This window comes from Symphodus melops (assembly GCF_947650265.1).
Source record: "Symphodus melops genome assembly, chromosome: 17".
NCBI classification, from domain to species: domain Eukaryota; kingdom Metazoa; phylum Chordata; class Actinopteri; order Labriformes; family Labridae; genus Symphodus; species Symphodus melops.
The window spans coordinates 7631071-7646331 of record NC_136707.1 but is presented as its reverse complement, the minus strand read 5'-3'; the positions used below and the strand labels follow the sequence as shown (position 1 = coordinate 7646331).

General features: G+C 45.3%; 1 protein-coding gene across 9 annotated transcripts in view; it reads left to right on the top strand.

Moving 5' to 3' along the window:
- arhgap23a (Rho GTPase activating protein 23a) overlaps nucleotides 1-15261 on the top strand; it is a 65215-nt gene that overhangs the window by 20892 nt on the left and 29062 nt on the right. For 3 of the 9 annotated variants that reach the window (XM_079365902.1, XM_079365901.1, XM_079365899.1), the window contains exon 1: nucleotides 11757-13052. The exons of 3 other annotated variants lie outside the window; for them this stretch is intronic. In XM_079365902.1, the coding sequence (XP_079222028.1) occupies nucleotides 12810-13052 (243 nt within the window). In that variant the 5' untranslated portion in view covers nucleotides 11757-12809. Of the gene's footprint in view, nucleotides 1-11750; nucleotides 13053-15261 lie in introns of those variants that run through there. 3 more of the 9 variants (XM_079365900.1, XM_079365905.1, XM_079365907.1) reach the window with 2 other exon arrangements.

Below are 15261 nucleotides of genomic sequence, written 5' to 3'. Positions count from 1 at the left end.
CCCGGGACGTGACATTTATCGGGCCTAAAACTGGTACCTGGTCAAGTTCTCCTTGAGCACCCATCCTCTTTTCTCTTCTCCTCTCTCTCTCTCTCTCTTTTCCCCTCGTGTCCCAGCTTGATGCGTTTCATGTGGCGTCTGACTGGCAGGCTCGGGGAGGTTTGGTGTGAAACAAAGCGTCTCTCAGAAACAGATGAGAGCTAATTAGATTCAGCCTGTTGATGGTCTGGTTTGCATCAGTGCCTCTTTGTGCCTCCTTGTGTTGGTGCCTGCGCTCATGAGTGTGCGTTGTTCCCCGTGCAGGAAACATGAGCCTATCCCACTGTGTTCTCCATGGCATGGGGTCTCTGTGTTTATGGGATGCTCAGCGTAAAACAGAAATGAAGCAGGAACAGGTCCGCTCTTGTTCACGAATTCGCAGACTTGGCTCGGTCTGTATCTGTCTGCAGGATCAGCCTGAAGGCAGCATTGCCGGGTTGAATCAGAGTCAAGGTTCAGAGGTTGAGGGGCCCCCCCCCCCCCTCGTTTTACACTTGGCCCCCTGTATAGAGCCCTAAAGAGGCAGGGAGGCAACTCCTGTCACAATGTGCCACAGAGGTTAAACTGATTTTCAATGCAGATGATCCAATCCTGCATCTGTTTTGTCTCTCGTCTGCATATCAAACGTGCACATTTCTGGGCCGTGTTCTCCTCATGTTTACATTTTTTGGAAAGATGATAAGAGTGTTTGGAGAAAGCTGAGTGCTGCTCTGTGTCGCTCCGATCAACTGTGGGGACTTTTTTTTATTTTTTTTTTTACCAACAGCAGGAACATGGAATGTGAGAGAGAAACAGGAGGAGAAGAGGCGCAAGAGATAACAGAATAGACTGAATCCTGATGAGTCATGGAGGGGGGGAGGGGGGGAAGGGGGAATGATGCTTACTGTGACAGACAAAACATGGTGAAGTAATAGAACATGAAGACGAGCAAAATAACCTCCAGAAAAGACAACGACTCTCATAAACTCGAGGCTCCAGGGAGTGTTTGCAGCGTACGTGATGTTCTAGGATCTTATTAGTTGTCCGTGGCGGGTGAAAGGAGTTCAGACAGTCTGTGCATAAATCCCATAAATGTCAGGAAAAAAACAAACACAAGTATTTCCCTCTTCCTGCACTTTGTCAGTTGCTGAAGTTTGTTGCCAGAGAAATCCTCTGCTTCTACAAGAAAAGACTTCAGAAAAGTCAAATAAAAAAGTCACCATGACTACATCGATGACGAAGAAAAGAAGTCAATCCTCACATTTACAGGAAGAACATCAATCAGAGAGTGGCTGAAGTGCCTAAAAAAATAAATAATAATAAAGATAAATAAATAAATTGATCTTGGTTGAGGGAGAACATGAAAGACATGACAAAGAAAATTAAGCAAAGTCGTTTTGCCCAAACAGAAATATTCAATTAAAAATGTGTGAGATCAAAGTGTAAAATGTCAAGTTTAGTTTGAAGCATTTCATTTCTTCATGCTTTGAATATAGTTCCTCTCAACCTGGCATACATGTTTAGTTTTCTGAGATGCTTCCTTTTAAACTACTGGATGTTTTTGTGTCAGGTTATTGATGATTGGAGCAGCATCACAGAAAGTAAAAAAAAAAACCAACCCCAACATCTGAAGATTTCTGTCTGATCATTGTTGATGGTGTTTGCTGGCTGCACTCTATGTTACTGTTTGGGAGGTTCTCCTGTCGTTGTTTACACAGCGTGCGGCAGAATGCCAGAAAACATCCATCCAAGCTCGGGTATTAAGATGATGAACCGAGTGTGCTGACTCACAGACATCTATCTCTGCTTCCTGAACAACCCGGGCCAAAGCGCTGCACACACACACACACACACACACACACACACACACACACACACACACACACACACACACACACACACACACACACACACACACACACACACACACACACACACACACACACACACACACACACACACACACACACACACACACACACACACACACACATTCTCTTATCAGTCATGCTTTTCTTACTATTTGTAAGCAGTCTTGGGAAGGAGGAGGGAGAGGAGGGGGTTGTTTTGACAGTCCAGCTAAAATCACGGGACACAGATTATGGAGGATGCTGGGATGAGGTCGAGCGCTGTGGGTTTTTCGCTAATGTCTGCAGAATACTGCCTCATGTGTAACATCTTACACAGATGAACTTAAAGGCCATTGTTGATGAGTTTGTGTTTTCTGTTAGTGCAAATGATGTGTTTCACGATTTCCCTCAGGGACTCGTGTTTTTGCACACACATTCATGAACGTGCTTTCTGTTTCTCAATGATAATATTCCAGTTTAAAGACACAAACCGGCCACATGATTATACAATCTTCTCATTTAGTGTTCAAAATGCTATTTCTCCAACTGATAATCATGAACCAGCCTTTACTATGTGGGAATATATCTCCAGGTGTTCACACGTAAGTTACTGTCATGGCCTGTTTCACATTCATTCACATGGCATGGCATGGCGGTAAGCGTCTCTTCACTCTACATTTTGTTTTTGCCGAGGAGAGAAAGTGTGCCATCATAGACGTTATCTTCAAACCTTCTCTCACTCTGCACACTCGTATCTCTTACAGCCTCTTCCACTTTTATTTGCTTTCTCTCGTTTCATGTGTCACCACCCTTGTTCGTGGAGTACTTCTTCTTTCTTTTTTTTTTCTTTTTTTAATACTCAAACCCTTCCCAAATTCCAGCTTTCTCTTCTCTCATTTCCCTGAGACTTTGCTGACTGAACTTTGTTGCCTTCTATGGTCAACTCATTCCAGGATGCTTCCCCTTTTACATCGGCTACTTTTTTTTTTTTTTTTTTTTAAGTTGGGCAGCCTTTAAAACGTTTTGTTTTGATTCCTATTTTAAACATTTCTCTAAACTTAATGTCGTCCGTGAAGAAGAAGGCGTTTGCGCATGAGCTTGCGCCTTATACGGTTGGTTCGGGTTTCATCTGTTTTTTTGCACATCTACTGCTCAGTTTACAGAATGAAAACTAACAGGACTTTAGGTCATATCAGCGTTCTCTCAGCTGTAAGCGCAATCTTTCATCTGCATAACAGACCGAGGACATATGTGTGTGTGTGTGTGTGTGTGTGTGTGTGTGTGTGGGAGCCTCGTGTCAGCAGTCCCGCTCGTTCACAGTCTTTTCATTGGGCAGCTAAAAGACGTAGAGACAACCGAGACCTGTGATCCCTTGAGGCTGCATATCTGACCCTTTCTTTCTGGGGTTGAAACAAGCCATGAAACCACAGAGGACAGTTTGTTTCTGCAGGGTCAACAGTCTCAGACTCTTTAGTCGTTGCCTCTAATACAGAGTGACAGAGGCTAAAGACAGGGTACAAGCATCAGCATCACACTGGCATATGGATATTATCATTCTATTAAACACACACAGGGCAGTGCCATGAATCAGCCAAACCAAGAGACACCAGCAGCATCTCTGTCCTCTGGAGATGTCTCTCTCTTTTTTTTCCTTTTTTTTTTTGCGTCCGAGTGTCAACAGGAAGGAGCAGGCAGATGAAATGATAGCATGCTGGGCTAATCCTGTATTCAAAACATGCTGGGCTGTATCTTTCTACCATCTTCGTTTCCACTGGGGACAGACCATGAGAGGGAGGAAGAAGAGGGAAGGAAGTGGGAGAAAAAGAGGTTCATGTAAAGTAAATGGCATCAAAATTCAGGCTTTGGACATTTTGCTCGCTCTATTAGCATCACATGAGATGCCTTTTGCTTTGGGCTTCAGGCGGATCGTAGAAAATGTCTCATTTTCAGGAGAGAAGATTTGATTTGTTAGCCTGAAGATTCTTGCAATAATTGATTTGTGCTGTGTGGATATCTCTTGCCCAGTGGCACTGTTTGTTTGGAGCTGAAAGAGGTCAGTGTGAGTGCACACAGAGAGTCATGAGTGTTGGGAAAGAAAAAAGAAAAACAGATTGGAATTTGTGACATTCTCAAAGGAAATATTTGAAAATCTCAGCGAATCATTGGACTTTTGGATTCCTTGAGTTTGTCCAGATACAATCAGAGTTGTCCCGTGCTTGAGTGCATCTGTAAAAGCAGTGCATGGACCATCAATCGCCAAATATCCAGACATAATCTACAGATCCCTAGGATATCACGTACTCTCAATGGGTCATTTTGATGAGATTGAACTTTCCCTCGCTCCCCAAATGCTCGCTCAACACCCTGGACTCTACAGTCCTGTGCGAACAGAGCGATGGAGGACTTCCACAGCCGGGTGTGAGCACTGGTGCATGGCAGGAATGTAAAAACCAGATGACCTCAAATGGAAACTCCAGGGCTGCTGGAAGCAGGCAAGCAGGCCATCTCACTTGCTCTAATAAACATCCAGGCTCCTTCTGCAGTCCTGCTTTTCTCTCTCTCTCTCTCTCTCTCTCTCTCTCTCTCTCTCTCTCTCTCTCTCTCTCTCTCTCTCTCCCTCTCTCCTCTCTGGCTCATGTAACGTCTCAACCTGGCTCAGCATCGCCTCCACCACGCCCCAAATCTTGGACTGCTGCCCTGGTTTTGGGCCTATAGGCTGAGATTCACTGTTGGGTCCAGCTCCCAATCTTCAGCCAAGGAGAACAATGACGTCACCTTCCATTTCCAAAGTTATAATTTTCATCTGCTAATTACACAGAGGCACAGATGAGCTAAATATGTACATCTGGGCTTGTGGAAGGGAGAAGAAGGGGGGGCCTGCCTGATGCCCAGACCGAGATGAAGACGGGGGTTGGGAGAGGCCTGCTCGAGCCCTGTGGTTTCTACCGCTTAGGCCTGCTACTGAAAACAACCAGCAAAGAAAGAGACGAGAGGAAGAGGCAAAAAAAAAAATGGAAGTGGGGGGGGGGGGGGGGGGGGGTTGGCTTTTATTGCAGCGGAGCTCAGACGTGACGCTCTGATTGCTCCCAGCGGTTGTGGTCAGTACAGAGGAGAAGAGAGGCGAGGAGGAGGGGGGCTTACATTGCAAGGAGAGAACAGTTAGCTTTTTGCCAGATGTCGTCATAAGGCCTCCTGGTGTATATATATATATATACACATAGTGTATATACTGTATGTTAGGAGACAGATGTGTCCACTCAAAAGGAAGCCCAGCTTGGAGTTTAAGTGATAGTCGCCGCCTCGTTGTGGAACTTCAGGATTCAGCCGCTTCAGAGTTGTTTGTCTCTCCGTCCATAATTTGTCGACGTTCAACGACTGAATGCATGTTTTTTCGCACATTTATCTGGAACAGATTTTGTTTTGAGTCACACATTCCTCGTCACAAGTTGGATCTACAAGCTCTCAGGTTATGTTAGCATAAAAGGAAAAAATAAAAAAACAACTCTCACTGGCTGACAGATGTCCCTGTATCTTAGGAAAATAAAAAAAGCACCTTTTCAGTGACTGGCTCATGTTTCCAGTTTCGAGGTGTAGACTGTGTTTGCTCTCTTAGAGGTTTAAGTCCTGCACCTTCACACTCAGCTGTGAAGGCCAATAGGAAATCTGTAATGAGCGTAAATGTCTCCGCTGTCAAAACTCGTCTCCCTGCAGGTTTTTTTTTTCTCTTTTCTCTCCGGCTGGAATAGAGGCACTTTGTCGGTTCTCATGGCAACTGTCAGTACGCAGGTGATGGCTGATGGGTGATGGGTGACTGTGATTAGGTTGAAGATGGGTGTCAGAATGAAGCCTGACAACCGGCATATTGACAGCATTCGCAGGAGGAACCCTGAGTGGCTGGACAAGATCACTTCACTCTGTGAGAATGGACGGACACGCTGTGTTCTTTAACATTTAAAGATATGCTCGCTGTGGTTGGCTGCGACAGATGTTCAAGTCATCTTGAGGTTAACTCCTTTGGTTTCATGGATCTCCGGACTTTTACTTGGGCTTGAGAATGTTTTGTTTTGTTCTTTTTTTGTTTTTGGCTGTTCAGTCCTTTACAGTCCTGATAGTTCTGTTGAGGAGTTGACCTGGTGGAGACACTCCCTGCTAATCAGGTTAAAGCAGAGCAGCACCATCTCTCCACTTAGCTGAGCTGGGCAGCATAATGGCTCTGTGTGCTTCGTTGCAGCCTCTCTCTATCAATATCACTTTCTCTCAGTCATGCATGCTCTTACTTACACTTTGATTCACAAATGCCACACTTGAGACTAAATGTTGCTGCCCAGCCGAGAGGATAACCTCTTTTTCAGAAACGGGGTCAAATGTGACAGATCATCCTCCTGAACACGCAGTCACACAACGTCTTTTTAAATAATTCATCAACATGGCAAGATTTCAGTCGACCTACACACATGCTGGTAGCTGTGTGTTTAGTCAAACATTTCTTTTGGCTGCTGCTGATGGGGCAGGGTGAAGAGGAGTGTATGAGAGGTAATTAGAGTGTATCTGTGAGTAAATGTGTGTCATTTCTATCATAGCTACAACTGTGTCAAAACCCCCCATCCCTCCCTTATTCCGCCATCTGCTTCTTCCTACTTCCTCACTCCTGTTTCTGCTTTAGATCACTCACTCTGCACTCATTTTTTATTCTCGCTGGGAAAAAAAAAAAAAAATCCCTCCCCTAGTGTTTGCTTTCCAACATCTGTTCGCCCCCCCGCCCCCTTTTTTTGCTCTCCCACTCCCTATCAGGCGTTTTTTTTTTTTCTGCCGACGTAGAAGCTTGGCTGACTCATGTATCCTACATTACCTTGTGGCAGATGCAGCAATGAGCCAATCACTTTTTTTTGTGTGTGTGTGTTATTAATCCCAAATGTGCCTTTTCATCTCTTGGCAGGGTTTTCAGTTTGGCTTCAGCCAACGAATGAATTGTTCATGGCGTCCTGTTTCAACGAGAACTCATTAGTTACACTATCAACGGATCTCTCGAGAAATGAGGCAAATCAGACAATTAAAGTAGGACACACTCGTTTTGAAATTCTGATAAATAAGTATTTTATAAAAGTAATTTATCAGGAAACAATGCCAACATCCATTTTTTCATCTTCTACAAAATGATGCTTTCCTGCTTTTCTGTCTTTAATATCTCTACTGACAGGATATTGTTTTTTGTTTTTTTTATATATATATATTTAGCTGTTCGCTGACAAAATGAAATACTTGGAGTCATTAACTTTCCGAGTCAACTGTAACAGTAAAAGGATCAGTCAGTTGAAGCCTTTGTAAGTGTTCCACAGCAGCTTGTGTCAATAATTAGAAACATGTTATGCATTATTAATATTTGGAACTGTGATGGTGTAATGGTGTTTCATAAACGTTAACCACTCACATGGCTTGCAGTGCAACCTATGTGTGTAAAACACACACACACACACACACACACACACACACACACACACACACACACACACACACACACACACACACACGTGCATGTAAAGAATGCATGCATAATTCGTTAGCTTCCTTGAAGAAGAACACATGGTCAGGTGGGCTGCTTTAAACACTTTAATCCTCCGCCCTGCTGGAGTAAGCTGGACACCGTCATTGTTGTTGTTATTGTATCAGTCCTGCTCAGACCACCCAGCTCCCCTCAGCTGTGGGTTGATATGATATTTGACCCTCGCACATTACGGCTCTACACAGTCCACCTGCTCCCGTCTCTGGACTTCCCGAGTTCCTTCCTTAAAGCCACAGCAGGTGTGACCTGTGTGATCTCCGGCTGCCCTTTCCCATCCGCCTCTCATGTTATTAATTAGTACCTGACATAAGAGCACGGATAAGTACTCGCAGGTTGTGAAGACCCCACTCACCACACACACACACACACACACACACACACACACACACACACACACACACACACACACACACACACACACACACTCTCTGCTAGAGCCACCTCAGCATAAAAGTGTGGTGTCTGCATGTTGTGCCCCCCCCCCCATCTGCCGTTCGTTACATTCTGTGTCACAGCTGCCCTCTAGTGGCTGCTGAGAGGTAACTACACACTCTGAATGCAGACTGCTAAAACTTTTTTTTATAAATCTTTTTCTCTCAACAGATTATTTTTAATATCCGTTGACTCCACCAGAGACAAGAACTAGATACTGCACAATATTTTAGTTGTTTTAATAACTGAACAAGAATCGACGATGAAAACTGAAGATTTGTCTTTTTTTTAAATTATTATTATTTCTCGACATTTCACTTAAAAATCTTTCCAACTTTAAACAATGTTTTTTTACTATATGTAACCAAAGGTGAAATATTGCACAAAATAGGTGAAAAGAATTAAGCAACAGTGAAATGGTATCAAGCCTCAGACCTGGACTCACCATTTGTCTCTTTCAGTCATAAGTGAAACACATTTTTACCTTCACAAATATTATATTTGAAGGTAAAAAGTCTGTGCTGTATTTTGAATTAAATCAGCATTCTGACAAAATGTAAGCACAAGCACATTTTAATAGTCTTAAATTCCCCTAGTTATATAATGACTCCCTAGATTCCTCCTTTGAACTCTCTGGGAGCCGGGAAACCACCGCTGGTCATTTTTATAACTCTCCTTGTTTCACTTTATTTCATTAACAGCCCCATTGGGATGACTGAAAAAGTCATGTGGCAGCTGCTTGAACACAAGAAACCTCTGGCGCCACATGTTGAGTCAGCGGTGTGTCAGCACAGCATTTCTCTCACCAGCAGGGGACAGGATTCACACTCAGCTTCCCAGTCTGCTGTTAAAGGACTCCTTCCATCTCTGTCTCGGCTCGTCTGTGTTTCTTTTCCAAAGAGTTTCACGGCGAGAGGGAACCTCAGACTGTCCTTCAGTGACCCTTGCTGCAATTTTTTCCGAAATACTCACAGCCTGTGTTTAGAGACAACACCCCATGATTGTGTCTGCAGCCAGTTTTGTTTGTGACACGCCAACTTCAGCCTCCTTCACCCTCCATTCAGCGCTCTAAAACTCTTCAAGCTCCTCTTTCATTGTGCATTTCTTCAGCTGATTCCTCTTTCTTGAACCTCTGCGAGAAACTTTGTTTGGTCTTGCCTCTATCAAACGAGTGTTAGACCTCTGTGTAAATCTTTTGGCTCATGGTCATGTTATGAGTGCTCAGGGGATTAAAACGTATCACTAAACTAATCCGTCCGTTACACCGGCATTACCTCGCTCCTTCCCCTCCCCTCCTTTCACTTTTCCACTGATGCGTTTGTTATCAGAGAGCCGAGGAGGCAACGAGGCGTCGCTCCTCAGAGATTAGCAGCGCGTGTCTGCCTTTGATTTTCTCACATCAAGAGCTTTGAGCTGCCAAGTTTTGATGAAAGAAATCCTTAATGTGAAGTCGGCGTACTCTTTAACTCAGCCATCAAATCATCTGATAGGGCCGTTATGCTGCCATGATGTGCATTAGCCCTTTAGTCAGGCTCTGTGCGTGTGCGCTCAGGCTTGTGCAGACAGTGTGGGTCAGCGGTGGGGAAAAAAGTGTTATTGTCACAGCTCTTCATGTGTGACTGTGAGTCCTCCGCATGTCAACTGTAAGTCAAGGTCTTTTGTTTCATACTCGATTTTTTTTTTTTTTTTTTTTTTTACCCTCTTCATGCTGGTCCTCTTCTTTTTGTTCATGCCATGAGGTGAAGAGAGAGAGAGAGAGAAGAAGAGGGAGCTGCACACCGGGAGCTTTGGTTTCCAAATTAGGCCATGCGGCCCCCTCGCCAAAGCTAACTGTTATCAGGAATAATTGGATATGAAAACCCCACTCTGTGCTGCCACTGTGAAACGGAGGACTTGTATATTTTCAGATACCAAACCACGTCTGATCCATTCAGCTGCTGCCTTCGTTTGCTTGCTATGTGGTCTTTTTTAAAAAAAAATTTTTTAACATATCTCTCCATCGTGGAAAGAATCGGACCCTCTCCTTCACTCGCCGGTGATCCACTCTCCTCTGTCAGAAGGGCGGTTCCGTCTGGTGGTGTGTGGTACCACAGAGAAGGAAAGAGAAGAGAAACCCCCCTCCACAGCCCTCTGACTTTATGAGGAACCCAAATTACATAGCCTGTGTATTTATACTCCACTGTGACTCAGTGGGACGTGTGTATGTGTGTGAGAGCTAATGGTAGATTCAGCCTTCAGTGTTCCCATATAAACAGTGTGGATGTATGTGATAGTGTGCTGACTATATAAACTGCATCAACCAGAGAAGTTGCACGTCGGTCTGGTCCGGTGTTTGAAGGAAAAGTCCTTAAAAGTGACGCGGAGAAACTCAAAACTCAAAACATAATTCTGCATTGTTCCTCAAAAGATTAAAGACAGATGAATGTCCTGACAACGCATCATTTCATGTGAGATACACTCGGGGCTTTGAGTTCCACCGGCATGTGAAGGCGAGGTCATTCAAGTAAACAACTGACATCACTATGACAGTTCGCCGTTGAACAAACAGTTCAGTGTTTCTGTCATAAGTTGGAATACAAAAAGGAGAAAGATTTTCCTGATTGATTGGAAGTCTGGGACGAAAAGCTGAAGGCATTATGGGAAGTGTAGGATCCTGTGGTTTTAGAGCTTACCTGATCAAGAGGACTCGTGCCCATCAGAAGAAAAAAAAACGACAAAAAAACCTTTTGCATTTTGCATTTGAGCCGCTAACATGGCTTGATTTCCGCCCTCTCTGTGAAGACCAGCTTTGAGCCAAGTTGGCAGTCCAGTTCAAAAAAACTTCAAAAAGTTCTTCTCGAGCATGAGGCATTTATTTCTTGTTATCTTTTATAAATAGATTAAAATCTGTCTCTTGATTCAATCATATAAAACATTTAATTCCCACAAAATGTGTCACTTGTTTTGACACAAAAATACTTTAGAAACATAAACAGGGCACATTTGAACATTTCATTTCACTGATTTTGAAGTGTCTGGTCTATGAGCAGTTTGTAATTTATGTGTCTAAAATATAAACTAAAAGAAATGATCTGGTGAGTAATCCGTGGTAATCCCTTAAATGTACCAACGTGTTCGGAGAGCTACTTTCAGTTTCTTTACTTTAGATTCATGCGTAACTGGAAATGTAGATTCACTACTTTCTCACCTGTCAAGAAACAAGTGATGCGTATGATCTGAATTCTGTGATGTGCTTTCACCAAATGTGTAAATCTGTTTCTTTAAATACTAAAAGAAAGAAAGTCAGAGGAGAATGAATGAAACCTGCTTTCTGTCTTTTGATTTCTCGGCTCCTCATTATGTTCAAACTGTTCCCTCCTGCGCTGTGTGTGTGTGTGTGTGTGTGTGTGTGTGTGTGTGTGTGGGTTGAGTCTGTGTGTACGGTGTGACGGCCCTCTCGGGTCAGGTTAGTACTTGCCCCGCTGTGCGGCAGGTGAAACCTGTCTAACCTCCTCTGTAACGGATGTGCGGCGTGCTCCCAGTGTCAGAGCGGAGGACAGTGTGTGGTCACCACCGTCGACCTCTCTCGCTCGAATCCTGGACGCCTGGCTGTTGGCTGAGGACTCTTCCCCTGTGTTGGGAGACAGTGGCTGACTTTTAGTGTTGTGGTGTCAGATCGGATCCTGTGTGGAGGAGCGGGGAGGATGGAGGTCATGTTGACATCCAGCAGCAGACCTTTTTATTTTCATTTTTCCCCGTTTTCTCCTCTAATTATCACCCTCCTCTTCTATGTTTTTCTCTCCTTGGCGATGAAAGAAAGGGAGTGAAAGAGTGAACACGGCAGCAAGGCTAACGTTTCCTTTTGTCTTTGTGCTGGAAATTGGCCTCTTTCTCTCTTTCTCTTTCTGTCTCTGTTTGTCTCCCCCCGGGGTGGAGGGCCGGGCCAGCGGAGGCAGGACCGGCTTTTGTGGAGTTTAGCACCGGGATCACAGCTTTGTCACTGAGCTTGTGTCGCTCACACACACACACACACACACACATGCAGCACACGTGCGAGCACCGGCCTGCCTCTATATGCGTCTGCAACACAAGAGAGCTCGACTGTGGATTTATCCTTTTGGCAGCAGCTTGCAGGGGGATATCGTCACCTGGACCCCAAACTTTTTTTGCCTACAAAAATCCAGTCGCAGTTTTCTGTACGGCGTCGGTCGTCTGTTTGCTGACTGTGTGAGTCGCATCGGGAGGAGAGAGGGAGCAAGTGTTTGTTTGGATACGGATAGAGGAAGAAAAAGAAAAGGAAAAAAAAAACAAGAGTGAAAGAAGTGATGCTTGCTGGGATACAGAGGACGAGACAAAGAGGAGGGTGAAGTGAAGGGATTTGTTGAGCACTGTAAGGAAGAAAAAGAGAGAGAGAGAGAGGAGAGAGTGAGAGGGAGGAGAGACAGAGGATCCAGCCCTCTGGGACAGTAGTGTGTGTTTTTGGGGGTGGACTGAGTGGCTTTTGTATACAGAACATCACTGGACACCAACAGGAGGGCCACTCTCTGTCAGTCGCTCTGTGTGTGTTGTGTGTAGTGAAACCAGACCTACCTCCGATCCCTGCGCCACACACACTCCTCCATATGCTGCCACGGGAGCCCGCCTTCTGCTTCCTCTGCCCCTCCGAGAGTGAGTGTGTGTGTATGTGTGTGTGTGTGCGTGTGAGAGTCTCAGAGAGCTGCTTCTCGGAGGTCAGGAGGCTGTGATGTGGAACCTGTTGGATTAAAGTTTCTGCGCACAATCAGGACTGACAGCGATGGAGAAGATCAAGGAGACGGAAGATTTCATTTCTTGAATGATTGGAGGACCCCAGAGGAGGATTTCTACCCTCTGATCAACCCGCCTGTTTTTTTTTTTTTTCTTCTTTTTTTTTTTCTTTAATCTGTCCTCGATTATATCATCTGTCTTCCTGGGTCTGGCTTTAGCAGCCCATGTGGGCGCTGAGGGTGGCGGATCAGAGAAAAGTCCACGCCCCGATGCCCGCTGCTATGCTCCCGTGCCCCGCTCCGACCGGGTCTGACTGGAGCTTCCAGAACCCGGTGGGGGTGGACTGCAGCGCCCCTGAACCTCGTTGCATCTGGTTGGCGGTGCTCCGCGGCCCCCAAGGTTCACCTTCGCCACCAGCGCCACCCGCCATGCCTGTTAGGCGCAGCCAGAGCTCTCACCAGCTCAGGGTAAGGAGAGGTCACTCAGATTAACTCAAGTGGCTTCAATCACTGGATGCTTAGCATTTATTATGCTAAACAATCAGAACGCCTCGGGGAAGTTTGTCCTGTCACTCCTACAGATTCCCTGATCAGTCACAGGATACATGACAGGTTACATTTGATTGACTATCAGTATTAATGTTTTATTTGGCCATGTGTGTAAAATGCTTGGGAAGATATTACTTATTTTCAGGTGAACTGATAAAGCTTTTAGCCTGTAGAATATCAGATGGTATTAATTCACAGTTCACCTGCTGATACTTTATCTTTCAAAAGATAAGATCTCTTCAGCCAAGAAACTGAAGCCTACGTTTTCTTTTGTTCAGTTGCAGCCGTCAGTTGATCCATAAAAGATTTCATTCTTTCAGTTTCTTTCCGTCATCTCGTCCATTCATAATCTAATGTTCTTAAAGAGGAGCATGCGAGCGACTCCTCCCCCAGGAACATGATTGTGCAAAACGTGTTGCGTGCAGCCCCCCCCCCCCCCCGGTCATTTATGTGGTTCTGCAGAAATAAAATCACACACACACACACACACACAGACGCGGTGATGTCAGCACAATCCTCGGCACAAACCGCTGCGTGGGACTCGTGTAACTGTACCCATTGTTTTTAAACTGTTAACCACTCACTCGACGACAGATTCTGTAACCTTTCACCGTCTCCAGGCTGCCACTTGTCTTGCCTTCGGGCTGTCTCCGGTTTGGCGCTCCTCGTGTTTTGAGGCTTTTCCGGGAAACGTGACATCAACTTGTATTACTGGATGTAAATGTACCGTGCTTTATTTTAGAATAATGTTGTGATTTGTTTTGGAAGGTTGCCTTCGTGATAGGAGGGACGTAACAGTCAACACTCTGTTTTTTTATTTTCTAAAACTTATCTGTTTTCTTTCCTGACATGTGGCACCTTGACCCTTTCTTCCCCTGAAGCGTCTTCTAATTAGCAGCCAAAGCCACAGAAGAACACTCCAGATTGCCACTTGAAGCGCGGGGCTGTGCCCCCCCCCTCCAACCACCCCTCGCTCCTACTGCCCTCACAATTCAGGACATCCCTTCCCCACATGCACTCACTCTGGAGTCTGCATACATGTGGACATAGGTTGTTAGAATGGCCCCCCTCCCTCTCGTTGACACAGTTAAAGAAATGTGGCACAATCAGGAATGTAGGTGTGGGGGGAAGGAGAGAGCGACAGAGGCTGTACGCACACAGCTGGGACAAACACAGCGTGTACACTGTTGTTTTAGGAGAGAGGTGTCTGTTTCTGTCTGAGTGAGGAGTAAACAAACTGTTGATTTTTTGCTGTTGTTGTTTTTGGTCAGTGTCATGACATTTTCTTGAGCCCAGGATTCCTATATATGAATATAGAGAATTGAATCATCCATAAAAATCAATCCACCGGCACTAAAGCTGTCCGGAAGACAAAAGAAAAGTACAATATGTTTTGCTGTTCAGGTAGAAATCCAGTTTGACTGACGTTGTATCATTCCTTATCTGCCTCAAACCTACGATGGGGTTGAACTGGTTTTTATGCACACATATTATGTTCATGTTGACACTGAGGTGCGTGCGAACACACTCACACACACACACACACACGCACGCCTGGCTCATAAAGCACACTCGGGATGTAAATTGAACAGTGATATTTGAACGCGTACGCGTGCTGTAGATTTGAATCCTTGCTCGTCAGGCAGGTTTTGTTCTTCAGCCGGAGCGTTGGAGCACAGCAGGACGTTCATGCGCCCACCATGCATCTTTTTCCTCTGGGTTTAAGATGCATCTAGATCTGCAGAGGTGGTGGAGCTCTCCCTCCATGTGGCCGGTGAGTGCAGGAAACGTCAGGCTCTAAGGGTGCTCGACTGTTCACACTATCGCTCTCCTCTCCGGGGTCTCTTGGCAGCCCTGAGTGCGGAGAGCCGCTCGTTGTCAGGATTAAAGGCTCGTCAGCATTTGTAACGTCCGTAAAGCTCCACTTTTCAAACAGGTTGCAGCTCTCAGCTTTTTAAAAGAGCATTATTGTTCTGGCCTGCTGGGGTTTTAGCAGGAGCCCGGCTCCCCCGACAGTCGCTGCATTCCTGCGTGCTGTTTTTCCTCTGGATGGAGGGAGCAGAGGAGTGTGTGTGTGTGTGTGCTAAACAACATGTACGTTTGTACATACGATTGTGTCTACAGTCTG